This window comes from Cynocephalus volans, chromosome 10 (genome assembly GCF_027409185.1).
Source record: "Cynocephalus volans isolate mCynVol1 chromosome 10, mCynVol1.pri, whole genome shotgun sequence".
Taxonomy (NCBI): Eukaryota; Metazoa; Chordata; class Mammalia; order Dermoptera; family Cynocephalidae; genus Cynocephalus; species Cynocephalus volans.
The window spans coordinates 18,572,615-18,587,310 of record NC_084469.1 but is presented as its reverse complement, the minus strand read 5'-3'; the positions used below and the strand labels follow the sequence as shown (position 1 = coordinate 18,587,310).

Sequence of the window (14,696 nt, the reverse complement as noted above, 5' to 3'; positions counted from 1 at the left end):
TTTGCCCATTTTTTAATTGGGTTGCTTGTTTTCTTCTTGTAAAGTTGTTTGAGTTCCTTATATATTCTGGATATTAATCCTTTGTCAGATGTATATTTTGCAAATATTTTCTCCCACTCTGTTGGTTGTCTTTTAACTCTTTTAATTGTTTCTTTTGCTGTGCAGAAGCTTTTTAGTTTGATATAATCCCATTTGTTTATTTTTCCTTTGGTTGCCCGTGCTTTTGGGGTCGTATTCATGAAGTCTGTGCCCAGTCCTATTTCCTGAAGTGTTTCTCCTATGTTTTCTTTAAGAAGTTTTATTGTCTCAGGGTGTATATTTAAATCCTTAATCCATTTTGAGTTGATTTTAGTATATGGTGAGAGGTATGGATCTAGTTTCATTCTCCTGCATATGGATATCCAGTTATCCCAGCACCATTTGCTGAAGAGGCAGTCCCTTCCCCAGTGAATAGGCTTGGTGCCTTTGTCAAAGATCAGATGGCAGTAAGTGTGTGGGTTGATTTCTGGATTCTCTATTCTATTCCATTGGTCAGTGTGTCTGTTTTTATGCCAGTACCATACTGTTTTGGTTATTATAGCTTTGTAGTATAGCTTAAAGTCAGGTAGTGTTATGCCTCCAGCTTTATTTTTTTTGCTGAGCATGGCTTTGGCTATTCATGGTCTTTTATTGTTCCATATAAATGTCTGAATAGTTCTTTCCATTTCTGAGAAAAATGTCTTTGGAATTTTGATGGGGATTGTATTGAATTTGTATATCACTTTGGGTAGTATGGACATTTTCACTATGTTGATTCTTCCAATCCAAGAGCATGGAATATCTTTCCATCTTCTTGTATCCTCTCTAATTTCTCTCAGCAGTGGTTTGTAGTTCTCATTATAGAGATTTTTCACCTCCTTGGTTAACTCAATTCCTAAGTATTTTATTTTTTTGGTGGCTATTGTAAATGGGCAGGCTTTCTTGATTTCTCCTTCTGCATGTTCACTATTGGAGAAAAGAAATGCTACTGATTTTTGTGTGTTGATTTTGTATCCTGCTACTGTGCTGAAATCATTTATCAATTCCAAGAGTTTTTTTGTAGAGGTTTTAGGCTGTTCGATATATAGGATCATGTCATCTGCAAACAGGGACAGTTTGACTTCATCTTTTCCAATCTGGATGCCCTTTATTTCCTTCTCTTCTCTGATTGCTCTGGCTAGTACTTCCAACACTATGTTGAATAGGAGTGGTGAGAGTGGGCATCCTTGTCTAGTGCCTGTTCTTAAAGGAAAAGCTTTCAGCTTTTCCCCATTCAGGATGATATTGGCAGTGGGTTTGTCATATATGGCTTTAATTATGTTGAGATACTTTCCCTCTATACCTAACTTATAGAGGGTCTTTGTCATGAATGAGTGCTGAACTTTATCAAATGCTTTTTCAGCATCTATAGAGATGATCATATGGTCCTTGTGTTTGAGTTTATTAATATGGTGTATCACATTTATTGATTTGCGTATGTTGAACCAACCTTGCATCCCTGGGATGAATCCCACTTGATCGTGATGAATAATTTTTCGTATGTGTTGCTGTATTCTGTTTGCTAGTATTTTAGTGAGGATTTTTGCATCTATATTCATCAAGGATATCGGCCTGTAGTTTTCTTTTTTGGTTATATCTTTACCTGGTTTTGCTATCAGGATGATGTTTGCTTCATAGAATGAGTTTGGGAGATTTGCGTCCGTTTCAATCTTTTGGAATAGTTTGTAAAGAATCGGTGTCAATTCCTCTTTGAATGTTTGGTAAAATTCTGCTGTGAATCCATCTGGTCCTGGGCTTTTCTTTGTTGGGAGCCTTCTGATAACAGCTTCAATCTCCTTTATTGTTATTGGTCTGTTCAAATTTTCTACGTCTTCACGGTTCAGTTTTGGGAGCTTGTGTGTGTCCAGAAATTTATCCATTTCCTCCAGATTTTCAAATTTGTTGGCGTATAGTTGTTTATAGTAGTCTCGAATGATTCCTTGTATTTCAGATGAATCAGTTGTAATATCGCCTTTTTCATTTCTAATTTTTGTTATTTGAGTCTTCTCTCTTCTTTTTTTTGTTAGCCATGCTAATGGTTTGTCAATTTTATTTATCTTTTCAAAAAACCAACTTTTTGATTCGTTGATCTTTTGAATTGTTTTTTGGTTTTCAATTTCATTCAGTTCTGCTCTGATCTTAATGATTTCTTTCCGTCTGCTAACTTTAGGATTGGATTGTTCTTATTTTTCTAGTTCTTTAAGGTGAAGTGTTAGGTTGTTCACTTGCCATCTTTCTATTCTTCTGAAGTGAGCATTTAATGCAATAAATTTTCCCCTCAATACTGCTTTTGCAGTATCCCACAGGTTTTGGTATGATGTATCATTGTTTTCATTAGTTTCAATAAACTTTTTGATTTCCTGCTTGATTTCTTCTTGGACCCATATGTCATTAAGTAGAATGCTGTTTAATTTCCATGTGTTTGTATAGTTTCCAGAGTTTTGTTTGTTATTAATTTCTAGTTTTAATCCATTGTGGTCTGAGAAGATACATGGGATAATTCCAATTTTTTTGAATTTATTGAGACTTGATTTGTGACCAAATATGTGATCTATCCTGGAGAATGATCCATGTGCTGATGAGAAGAATGAATATTCTGAGGTTGTTGGGTGGAATGTTCTGTAGATATCTGCCAATTCCAATTGGTCTAGAGTCTTGTTTAGATCTTGTGTTTCTCTACTGATTCTTTGCCTAGATGATCTGTCTAATATTGACAGTGGAGTGTTCAGGTCCCCTGCTATTATGGTATTAGTGTCTATTTCCTTCTTTAGGTCTAATAGAGTTTGTTTTATAAATCTGGCTGCTCCAACATTGGGTGCGTACATATTTATGATTGTTATGTCTTCTTGATGGATCAGTCCTTTTATCATTAAGTAGTGTCCCTCATTGTCTCTTTTAATGGTTTTTAGTTTAAAGTCTATTTTGTCAGATATAAGAATAGCCACTCCAGCTCGTTTTTCTTTTCTGTTTGCATGGTAAATCTTTTTCCATCCTTTCACTCTTAGTCTGTGTGAATCTTTATGGGTGAGGTGGGTCTCTTGTAGGCAGCATATAGTTGGGTCCTGCTTTTTGATCCAGTCAGCCAGTCTGTGTCTTTTAATTGGGGAATTTAAGCCTTTAACATTAAGAGTTGTTATTGAAAGGTGTTGATTTATTCCTAGCATTTTATTGGTTGTTTGGTTGTCTTAGGTGTCTTTTGTTCCTTGCTTTCTGATTTACTGTTTGGTTTCTTTGTTTGTTGGTTCCTTAGGTTGTAGATAGTGTTTTTGTTAGCTTGTTTTCTCTTCATGAATGCCATTTTTATTGTACTAGCGGGTTTAGATTTTTCTTAGGTTTTTATGGCAGTGGTAGTTATTTTTCAGGAACCAAACCCAGTACTCCCTTGAGGATTTCTTGTAAGGGTGGTCGTGTGGTAGTGAACTCCCGCAGTTTTTGTTTGTCTGAGAAATATACTATTTGCCCCTCATTTCGGAAGGATAGCCTTGCAGGGTAGAGTATTCTTGGCTGGCAATCTTTGTCTTTTAGTATTTTGAAAATATCATCCCATTCCTTTCTAGCTTTTAGGGTTTGTGATGAAAAGTCTGATGTTAACCTGATTGGGGCTCCCTTATAGGTGATTTGACGCTTCTCTCTTGCAGCTTTTAAGATTCTCTCTTTGTCTCTGAGTTTTGCCAATTTGACTATGACATGTCTTGGAGAAGGCCTTTTTGGGTTGAATAGGTTTGGAGATTGTTGAGCTTCCTGGATCTGAAGATCTGTGATTTTTCCTATACCTGGGAAGTTTTCTGCCACTATTTTGTTGAATATGTTTTCAATGGAATCTCCATTTTCCTCCCCTTCTGGAATACCCATGACTTGGATATTTGAGCGCTTGATGTTGTCTGATATCTCTCTCAGATTTTCTTCCATGTCCTTGATTCTTTTTTCTTTCTTTTTGTCTGCTTGTGTTATTTCAAACAACCCATCTTCAAGTTCAGAGGTTCTCTCTTCAACTTCGACAAGCCTGCTGGTTAAACTCTCCGTTGTGTTTTTTATTTCGCTGAATGACTTCTTCAGTTCAGCATGTTCTGCTACATTTTTTTTCAGGACATTGATTTCCTTGTATATTTCCTCTTTCAGATCCTGTATACTTTTCCTCATTTCATCATGATGTCTAGCTGAGTTTTCTTGTATCTCATTCAGTTTCCTTAGAATTATCACTCGAAATTCCTTGTCAGTTATTTCAAGGGCTTCTTGTTCTATAGGATCTAGAGTATGAGATTTATTAACTTTTGGTGGTGTACTTTCTTGATTTTTTGTATTTCCGGTTTTTTTTTTTTGGTGTTTATTCATTGTGGCAGGGGGTTTCACAGTCCACCGGTTTGAGACTAATGACTAACTAGGATGTTGCTGTGGTTGCCAATTTGGTATGGCTCCCGCCGTGACTGCTCAGTTGGCCTCTACTGTCTTGTGTGTGTGGTTGCCTCGGGTCTTGGGCTTCTCCGGGGATCCACCTTTCTGGTCAGCTTGGACTCTGCTGGGCTGGTGGATCATGTACCACAGGGTGTGTGATCTCTGTTGAGCTTTCACTTTCTGTGCAGGACATCTCCCCGTTCGGTGTGCTCTGGCCCAGGCTGTTAGATCGTGCAGTGGCGACCCCACCGGGTGTGTGGTTTCTGTCGAGTCTCCGCCTCCCTGGCCGCACGTCTCCCCACTCTGTGCACACTGTGCTGGGCTGGGGTGTGTCTTCTGCACCCCTCGTCTATCAGCTGGGCCTTCAAGACCCTGCTCAGCACCGCCTCGCCCAGGAAGTCTACCAGGTTTCTGCTAGGCACAGACGACCGGTCTCTCTGGGTGCCTTTGTAGCACTGTGTAGATCTTTCTCGGGTCTTGTTCACCTTTGTATCCCCCCGGTATAAACCGAGTCTAGTGCCCGCCTGCAGCCTGCTCTCCGGCAGGTTCAAGCGGACCTGGGAACTCTCCTACCACACTATTCCCAACCAGAAATTCGTTAGGCTTTTTTCCAAACTGGTGGTCGCAGAGATGGTATCTGCCTCCCAGTAACAGGAAGTTTACCGGGGCCGGAGTCCAGGGTGTGGTGGAGTGACAGTCGGCCCGCCCGTACTTCCTAGCCCTCCCAACACTGGTCGGGGACGCCCCACACCCCCAGCCCCGCCAGAGAACCGCGGAGGGAGTGGGAGAGGAGGCCGGCCCGCAGGGTCCGGAAAGCCCCACGCCAGGCCAAGCAAATGGGCTCAGTGATGGCTGAGCAGGGCGGAGCTGCCCGCACCTGGGAAAATGGAGGCAGCACCGGGGCAGTGAGTGGCCTGGTGGTGCAGGCGGGAGCCGCGTGGGCATCCACCCCCCGAACAGAGCTGTGCCAGGGATCACTCACAGTGCTGTGCCAGGTCGGGCGCTCGCTCTCTGATGGTTTTGTTCCTGATGTTCATGTTTCTTGGTTTTCTCGGGAGGATTTGATTTTTAAAACCTTATTTATGCTGATAATTATAGGTACAGTTGATCCTCAAACAACATAGCTTTGAACTGAGTGGGTTCACGTTATAGATTTTTTTTCAATAAACACTGTAAATCTATTTTCCTTATGATTTTCTTAGTAACATTTTATCTTTTCTAGCTTTCTTTATTGTGAGAATACAGTATATAGTACATTTAACATACAAAATATGTGCTAATCAACTGTTTATGTTACTGATAAGAGTGATGGGGTGTCAAGGGCATGGGAGGGCAGTGCTTTTCCCCTTTGTTGTTCAAGGATCAACTTTACTCTGTTTAAAAAAAACCCTACTAGTTTTATAATTTCAGCTTCTTGTTCATTTTCTTTTAAATGGTATCTTCCATTTACTTCTGCTTGCTTTTCAAATTGAAAAAACAATTTAAAGAATTGTTATGCTAATGGCATTAAAGAAGTGCAGTCATTTTCTTGATTGACATTGTATCTTTAAAATTCTTTTCTCTGTTACTTAATTCCAATGCAGATACATCAAGAAATTTGGAATTTCATGAAATACATAGCACTGGGAATGAACCACCATTGCTGGTTATGATTGGCTACAGTGATGGAATGCAGGTCTGGAGCATCCCTGTAAGTATGAAGGTGGTTGAATCCCTAAAACATAATACTTTCTAGCATGCTAGCTTATGTGAAATCTGGAGATACTTTTATTAATGTCTCATCTATTTATTTCACAAGCAATTACTTAGAGACTGCTATGTGTACAGGACTATACAAGGCACTGAGAATGAGGGGCAAGTGGCAAATCAAAGATGCTCTTAATGACTAGTAAAGTGAGTTAGGAATCGTGCAAATTGCATTACATGCAAGTCTCATGTTTCTTCATGGTAACCCTATTAATTAGGTATTGTTATTATTCCCATTTTACAGAAAAGTAAACTGAGGCTAACAGAAGGTTTTTCTTTTTTAAAATGAGCAAGTATTAACACTACATTAATGTTTTGAATCATTTAAAACATTCATGTACAGAATTCAAGAGGTACAAAAGGGTAAAAATATTCCTCCCATTCTTGTCCTCCATTTCCCATACCTTGACACAATCTGGATTTCTAGTTTCTTATGTATTCTTACAGCTGTATGCAAATAAAAACATGTATAAATATATTTCTTCTACCCTTCATCTGAACTTTGCTGTATTTTACTTCATAATGTGGATATTCAGACAGGTTCTTCATTGACTTTCATAGCTGTATAATACTTCTGTTATTTGGATTTTCCTTAATTAGTTGATGAAAAACTTTTTTTTTTAGTATGAAAAACAATGATGTAATGAATGAATTTGGACAAAGGATATTTTATGTCTGTGTATATGTATAGTATAAATTCCTTCCAGTGGAATTATTGGGTTAAAGGCTAAGTGCACTTGTAATTTTGGTAAATGTTTTACATTGCAAAATATTGGCCCTACTTTGCCGATTGGGTCCTATGTGTGCCTCCTTGGGGTGACCAAAAATAAATCGTCCTAGGGCTGGTGAAATGGTTGGTCAGAGCTTGATGCTGATAACACCAAGGTCCAGGGCTCAATCCCTGTATGTGCCAGCCACCAAAAAAAAAAAAAAAAAAAAAATTGTTTTAAAACAAAAATAAAACATCCTAATCTTTTAGGCATGGAAACGGCACAGCTCAGTGAGGTGTAGTAAGGACTGGGTATTTTGGCTTGTTTCACTTATTTTCCATTGTCTGGCATGGCCTAAATATTATCTCTGTCCTGTAGATGGGTGGACTACTATTATGGTTCTTTTGCAACTGGAGGCTCTGGGAGTATAGAATTTAAATTTGTACCTTTAATAAATGTGTGCACCACACTTGTTTGAAGCCCCCTAAAAATGTGTGTGTGTGTGTTTCAGCCAGAATTTTTTTTCCTTGTTTTTTTTTTTTTTTTTTTTTTTCCTTTGGGTAATATGGTTAACTTCTTAAAAGATTTGTAAGGAAACATATACAGGGGTACTTCAGAAAGTTCCATGAACTTTTTGAAGTACTCCTGTATTTACCCCAGATTTAATGGAAGTCAGGATGTTCTTGAGTGCAGAATTTGGCCTTAGTGTCATAGGGTTTTTTTTTTTTTTTTTGTAAAGATGACTGGTAAGGGGATCTTAACCCTTGACTTGGTGTTGTCAGCACCACGCTCAGCCAGTGAGCCAACCGGCCATCCTTATATAGGATCCGAACCCATGGCCTTGGTGTTATCAGCACCGCACTCTCCAGAGTGAGCCACGGGCGGGCCCTGTGTCATAGGATTATTAAGTAACAAACACATTGCTTAACATTCTAAGTTAACGAATTGTTCATTCTTTGATAAATCACTTATGATGACTTTAGTCTCTCATTCTAATCATGTAATTATTATATTATTAAGTGTTTAGGATTTGGGGTTCAGTTTTTCTGTTTTTAACAGCTTGGCTCGACTGGCTGCTCTGAAAAGCCATCTTTGCATTGTTCTGGGGTCTGGCTCTGCACTTGCCGCAACCACCTTCTCTGTCGCCGTGGACTCTGGCAGCTCTATCGCTGGAGTTCCCGATCTCTCGCTTTTTTTTCAGTCCGTTGCATTGGATCCCCAGTGTGCCTCACCATGTCAGACGCGGCCGTGGACACCAGCTCCGAGATCGCCACCAAGGACTTAAGGAGAAGAAGGAAGTTGTGAAGGAGGCGGAGAGGGGAAGAGACGCCCCTGCTAATGGGAACGTTCATGAGGAAAATGGGGAGCAGAAGGCTGACAACGAGGTAGACGAAGAAGAGGAGGAAGGTGGGGAGGAAGAAGAGGAGGAGGAGGAAGGCGATGGTGAGGAAGAGGACGGAGATGAAGATGAGGAGGACGGCGACGTTGACACCAAGAAGTAGAAGACCGATGAGGATGCCTAGACAGCAAAAAAGGAAAAGTTAAACTTAAAGAAAAAAAAGGCCGCTGTGACCTATTCACCCTCCCCTTCCTGTCTTAGAACCTAAACTTGGTCACCTTCCAGTAGAGAGCACTGCCCACCCGCCCCGCCCGGGCAGCGCCACCAGCAGACGACAGGCGCACTCCACCACCAGCCAAACCACAGAGGGAGAAAAGAACCAAAACTTCCAAGGCCCTGCTTTTCTTCTTAAAAGTACTTTAAAAAGGAAAATTTGTTTGCATTTTTAATTTACATTTTATATTTTTGTGCATAATGTTAGGGGTCAGCCACTTTTACGGATCTCGGATGACCAAACCAGCCTTCGGAGCGTTCTCTGTCCTACTTCTGACTTTACTTGGTGTGACCACGTTCATTATAATCTCAAAGGAGAAAAAAAAAAAAAACCTTGTAAAAAAAAAAGAAAAGCAAAAACAACAACAAAACAATCTTATTCCGAGCATTCCAGTAACTTTTTTTGTGTATGTACTTAGCTGTTCTATAAGTAGTCGGTTTGTATGAAATGGTTAAAAAGGCAAAAGATAAAAGGTTTCTTTTTTTCCCTTTTTAAGTCTGTGAAGTTGCTGTTTTGTTTTTCGTTTTTTTTTTGGTCTCTTTGATGTACGTGTGAAACAATGTTGTCCAACAATAAAACTGGAATTTTATTTTGCTGAGTTGTTCTAACAACAACAAAAAAGGCTTGGCTTTATCTTGAAGAGGTAGAAGAATCCTGCTGGTATGTCATGGAATTCGAAGTATTCTTTCTCTTTTGCCTTTTGGGATGTATAGTTGATACTTTTCAAGCCACTGCAATGTTCTTTGTAATTTAAGTATCCTGCCAAAGCAGTTAAAGTCTGGCAGTGTTTTTTTCCCCTTACCAAGAGAAATAGTGCTAGGTTGTGATCAGATGAAAGGATTTTGTAAATGTAACTTTTTTTATTAATAGAGACTTCATTTTGCTCCATTATGCTGTTTGTTGGCAGAATTGAAGGCAAGAGGAAGGTGCAATTTTAGCAAGAAGGTTGAGCCTTGTGTGATTAGGGGTGTTGACTGGATTCCTTTGGTGGTACTCAGGATGCTTTAACTGCTCACTTGTTTTGGTTGTAATTAGAGGTATGACTTCTAATATTTTTTAAGTTAACTTGTGTTTATCTCTGAATAGTTTAAAGATCTTTATTTGTCCTTAAGCCCAGATTGAGAAGCTTGAATAATCTTTTCTTGATGGAATTTCTTTTCTTTCTGGAACTTCTTTTCTTTTCTTTTCCTTTTTGGTGGTTGGCCAGTATGGGGATATGAACCCTTGACCTTGGTGTAACCAACACCTCTCTCTAAGTGAACTAACTAGCTATCCCTCTTGATGGAGTTTTCTTTGACTAGTTGTGTGCTGTTGTAGTATATCCCTGTGAGTATTGTTTCAAGAATTAGGAGGCAGTCTAGCCAAATAAGCTGCTTCTGTTCCATTCATTGGGCTCTCAGTATGGTCAAAGAGGTTTATATACACTTATGCCATCTAGTGTATACTGCAAGGTAGAAGTTACTCTGTTTTACAGGTGGTAAGGTCACACTGCTTGTAAGAGGTGGAATTGGAATTCAAACCTAGTTCTACCTGATTTCAGATTCAAAGCCCATGACTTAAGAGTTGTATTTCACTTCAAAAAAGGGGTACCAAAAGATATGCCATGCAAGTAGTTTGGTAGATTAGTTTTAGTTCTCATTTGTAAAAGCTTAGGATGTACTTTCAAATACTCATAATTATCTTTTATAGACGACTGTGACTGCTAGCCGATACTCTGTCTAAACCCTTCTGAAATTTATTACCAGTCATTTATTCAGTAACATATGCAAGACAACGGGAAGCTTATGTTGGCCAACCTAGAAAATAAATGGCTTTAATGGACCTTTGCAGGCTGTAAATCATATATGCTTTTTTTTTTTTTTTTTTTTTTTTTTTTAAAAGATGACTGGTAAGGAGATCTTAACCCTTGACTTGATGTTGTCAGCACCAGGCTCTCCCAAGTGAGTAACCGGCCATCCCTATATAGGGATCCGAACCCATGGCCTTGGTGTTATCAGCACCACACTCTCCCAAGTGAGCCACGGACCAGCCCTCATGTTTGTTTTTGAGTTAAGTGAGGGTGGGCAAAAAGTCAACCCCTGTCCAAACCAAAATAGTTCAGTTTTTGCTTTTGATGTATGTACACAGGTCTCCCTTTTGTTGATTTTATATAACAGCCCCACCTGTAAGTCTCAGATTAAGAAAATAAACATATACTGGTTAAACATTTTAAAAATTGTCTATTTATGAACGATACAAATATGTATGGAGCTTAGATGATGTCTATGAATATAATTAGAGTTAGCTCAAAAGCAAAACTGTGCAGAAGTAGTTTCTCTATTGCCTATGTCTACCACTTTGTGTATGAGATGGCTGCCGGAAAACACCAGCTTTCCTAGCCATCAGGCCTCTTCTTTCAACACATCTGATATAACATAAGAAAGAATAATTGTTTGTTATCTTGGTGTTTTAGGTAAACAAGCCTTTTTTCCACCTAACAATGTTATTCCCTTTTTTGTGATATAAGCTCTCCTGCTTAAGTTCTTAATTTAAAAAAAAAATCAAAGTTACACACGTACGTAGATTAAAAACCAAATAGTTTTATGAGATTCACATGGGAAAAAAAGCAGTTCCGTACTTCTTTTTAACTCAGTTCTATTAGCTGTTGTTATCTTAGTATTTATTTTAGTTATTTTACAATATTGTACTTGATTTTTTTTTTCTTCTAGTCTTAGACTTGATTGATTTGGTGCCATGAATTATGAGGATTTAAATGGTGTTCATTTATTCAACAAAGGTCTAGGATATACAGTGGTGAGCAGAATAGATATAGTCTTTGCTGTCATGGAGCCTTGGAGGAGAGAGAGATTTAAATAAAATAATATACGACTTAATTTATGATTTTAAGAAAGCATAAGAGACTATGATAAACAGGTGGCATATGAAATAAAGAATAATGGGGGCTAACTGGTTAGCTCAGTTGGTTAAAAAGTGGTGCTGATAACACTGAGATTCAGGGTTTGATCCCTGTACTGACTAGCCACCAAAATTTAAAAAGGAAAAAAAAAAAAAAAGGTCTGTCTAGTTAGTTCAGTTGGTTAGAGCACACGTTGATAACATAAGGTCGACGGTTCAGATCTCTGTACCAGCCAGCTGTCAAAAAACAACCCCCCAAAAACCCACACACAAAAAAATACGGTTTAGTCAGGGTGAGATTGAAACAGCAAACACAGTCAGAGGCTGTAAGGTGGACATTGATTTAGATTTCTTAATTTTTCTACTTAATTTCTACTTAAAGAATATTGAGATAACTATCTTATGCTCATGTAATTTGGAGAGATCAATAGAAGTAAGGCTCTTGATAGATCTGCCAAATTGCATTCTTATAAAGCCATGTCATTTATTCTTACCCCATTCATTTATTAATTCATTTACTTAGCAAAGATTTTTCTGATTACCTGTCACATGCCAGACTGCATTGCAGGTGCTGGGTAAACAACTGAGCTAAGCAAAGTCATTCTTGTGGAATTTCCATTCTAGGTAGATGAGTTGGAGGGTGGGATAGATAGATAATAAGCTAATATGTTCCCTGTTAGATGGTGAAGTGTTATGGTAGGGTGGTTGTGTTGCTGTGGCTTGCTGTTTTATATAGGGTGGTCTTGGAAAGTCCCTCAATGACCCAGTTGAGCTGAGCTGTGGAGGAGTGATCCATATGAATGTTTGAGGGAGGAGCTTTACAAGCCAGTACAAACACTCTGTGGTGGGAATATGTTCCCTCTATTGAGGAACAGCAAAGAGGTAGTGGGGGTGGGCAAGTTGAAGAATAAGAGATTATGTCTAAGAGGTAGCTGTGGGCTAGGGCTTTGTTAACCATTGTAAGAACATCTAAAACTTCAAATATAGGGCCAATTTAAAGCAATTTTACCGTGAAAACACATATACCCAATCCCTAGATTGTACCATTAAAATTTTACTCGCTTTATCTCATACCCATCTCTCTGTCTTACTCAATGCACTTCAAAGTAAATGTAAACACTGGAGAATTTTGAACAGATGTAGATAGTGATATTGCTTCTAAGAATAAGAATGGTATATGAGGAGCAGATTTGGGTGGGAAGATAGCGAGTTAAGTTTAAATGTGTGGACCATTGACTGTTGCTGGTCTATGAACTGGTTATAGTGAACTGTCTGATACTGATTGCAACAAGGTTTGTAGAAAAATGAGAGTAAGTTTTTAGCAATCTATAGCTATTTGCCAGTGCACATCATCCAAACATGTATTTGTAGTTTACAGAAGTATCTGTGCCAGACAGGGAATTAAAAAAATATTTTTAAAGTAATTGGTTCTTTATCACAGATGGTTTGAAAAGTTCTATCAACAGTGCGTCCAGTTGGAGGAGGACTTGTTTATGACAATGTGTATGTTTTAGATACTGTGCTATCATTTATTATTTTATTTAACACAAATAACATTTCTATGATTATTTTAGGGGTTATATGTTCTTAGTGGGTATGGAAATAGGATATAGAATTTTAAGGGAGGAGATTTGGATTGCAGGATGAGGAGTTGGACTTAATTTTTCAGCCAATATGGACTCAGTGAAAATCTTTAAGTAATAGTTATATTCCAAAAGCTGTATTTAATAAAGATTGGTTTTTTGTTTGTGTGTTTTTTGGCAGCTGGCCGGTATGGGTATCCAAACCCTTGACCTTGGTGTTATAAGGTAATGAGATTGATCTTGTGGTGCATAGGAATGAATAGAAGATAAGGAGAAAAGAAATGGTTATGAGGCTAGTTAGGAGTCAGTTTCAACATTGTCTAAATGTTAAATGTTGAGAGGCTGAACTAAGTTTGTTTTAAGAGGATTACAAAAAACCTTGGTAAGCATTAAGACATTTGATAAGCAGGAAGACATTTAGAAGAGAAGAAAAAGTCAAAGATGCCTCCAAGATTTTGACCTGGGGACTGGTGCTGCCTGGTGTGTTAGATGGCATAGTTTTAGAAAAAAAAGAATTTGATTATTAGACTTAATGCTTAAATTATGATAAAAATTATGTAAAGCAAATATTATATTGTATAGCATATTCTCTTATAAGTAATAAGGGATTCTCTTTTAAAATTTTCAATGGATAGAAACCAAAGGTAGTACATTTGTAAAAGTCTTCTGATATTTTTCCATACTGTTTTGCTGTATATTTAAATGGCAACTTAGTCTTCTCATTTTCTTTTTTTTTTTTTTTTTGGGTGGCTGGTTGGTAAGGAGATCCAAGCGAGCTAACCAGTCAGCCCCTTTCATCTTCTTTTGAAATGCTTAATATTTTAAGAAAATCTTGAAAATGTATTTATTACAGTTAACATTTATAGTGTTTTCTTGGAGCTATGTATATACAGGTTGAGCATCCCTAATCTAAAAATCTGAAATCCAAAATGCTCCAAAATTCAATGCTCTAAAAACTCAAATTTTTGAGTGCTGACATGACGCCACAGTTGCAAAATTCTACACCTGACCTCATGCGATGGCTCTTGTATTTCATGCATAAAATTATTAAAAATATTGTGTAAAATTACTTTCAGGCTATGTGCATTCAAAACATAAATGAATTTCATGTTCAGACCTGGGTCCCATCTCCAGACCCTTCTGGTCCCAAGCATTATTTATTTATTTATTTATATTTTATTTAAAAATTTTTATTTATTATTATTTATTTATTTATTTATTTATTTATTTATTTATTTTGTCTTTTTCGTGACCAGCACTCAGCCAGTGAGTGCACCGGCCATTCCTATATGGGATCCGAACCCGCGGCGGGAGCGTCGCCGCGCTCCCAGCGCAGCACTCTACCAAGTGCGCCACGGGCTCGGCCCTTTATTTATTTCTTTTATTCCTATTTCTTTTTCTCTGTTTTCTTTTTCTTTTTTTTCGGTCCCAAGCATTTTGAAGGCAGCTATGCTTACCACTATACCACCAACGCTCCCAAGCATTTTGCATAGGGGATACTAAACCTGTACTTCAGTGATTTGACACTAGGTGTCGCCAAGATATTGAGCTAAGAAAAGTATCTGTCCCTTGAAAGGAAATATTTAGCGTAGCTTTTACACACCAAAAGCTTTAAAGCAAATATGCAAGGGCATATTTGAGGTAAATACCAATTAGTCTGTTATTTATTAGAAGTTGGGTGCCAGTAGACCTTGCCATGT

The 14,696-nt window shown here is 38.1% G+C and overlaps 1 protein-coding gene across 8 annotated transcripts in view; it reads left to right on the top strand.

Annotated features, from left to right (window-relative positions):
• BCAS3 (BCAS3 microtubule associated cell migration factor) overlaps positions 1-14,696 on the top strand; it is a 601,295-nt gene that overhangs the window by 35,337 nt on the left and 551,262 nt on the right. For all 8 annotated transcript variants that reach the window (XM_063109232.1, XM_063109228.1, XM_063109233.1 and 5 more), the window contains exon 5: positions 6,033-6,139. In XM_063109232.1, the coding sequence (XP_062965302.1) occupies positions 6,033-6,139 (107 nt within the window). The remainder of the gene's footprint in view (positions 1-6,032; positions 6,140-14,696) is intronic.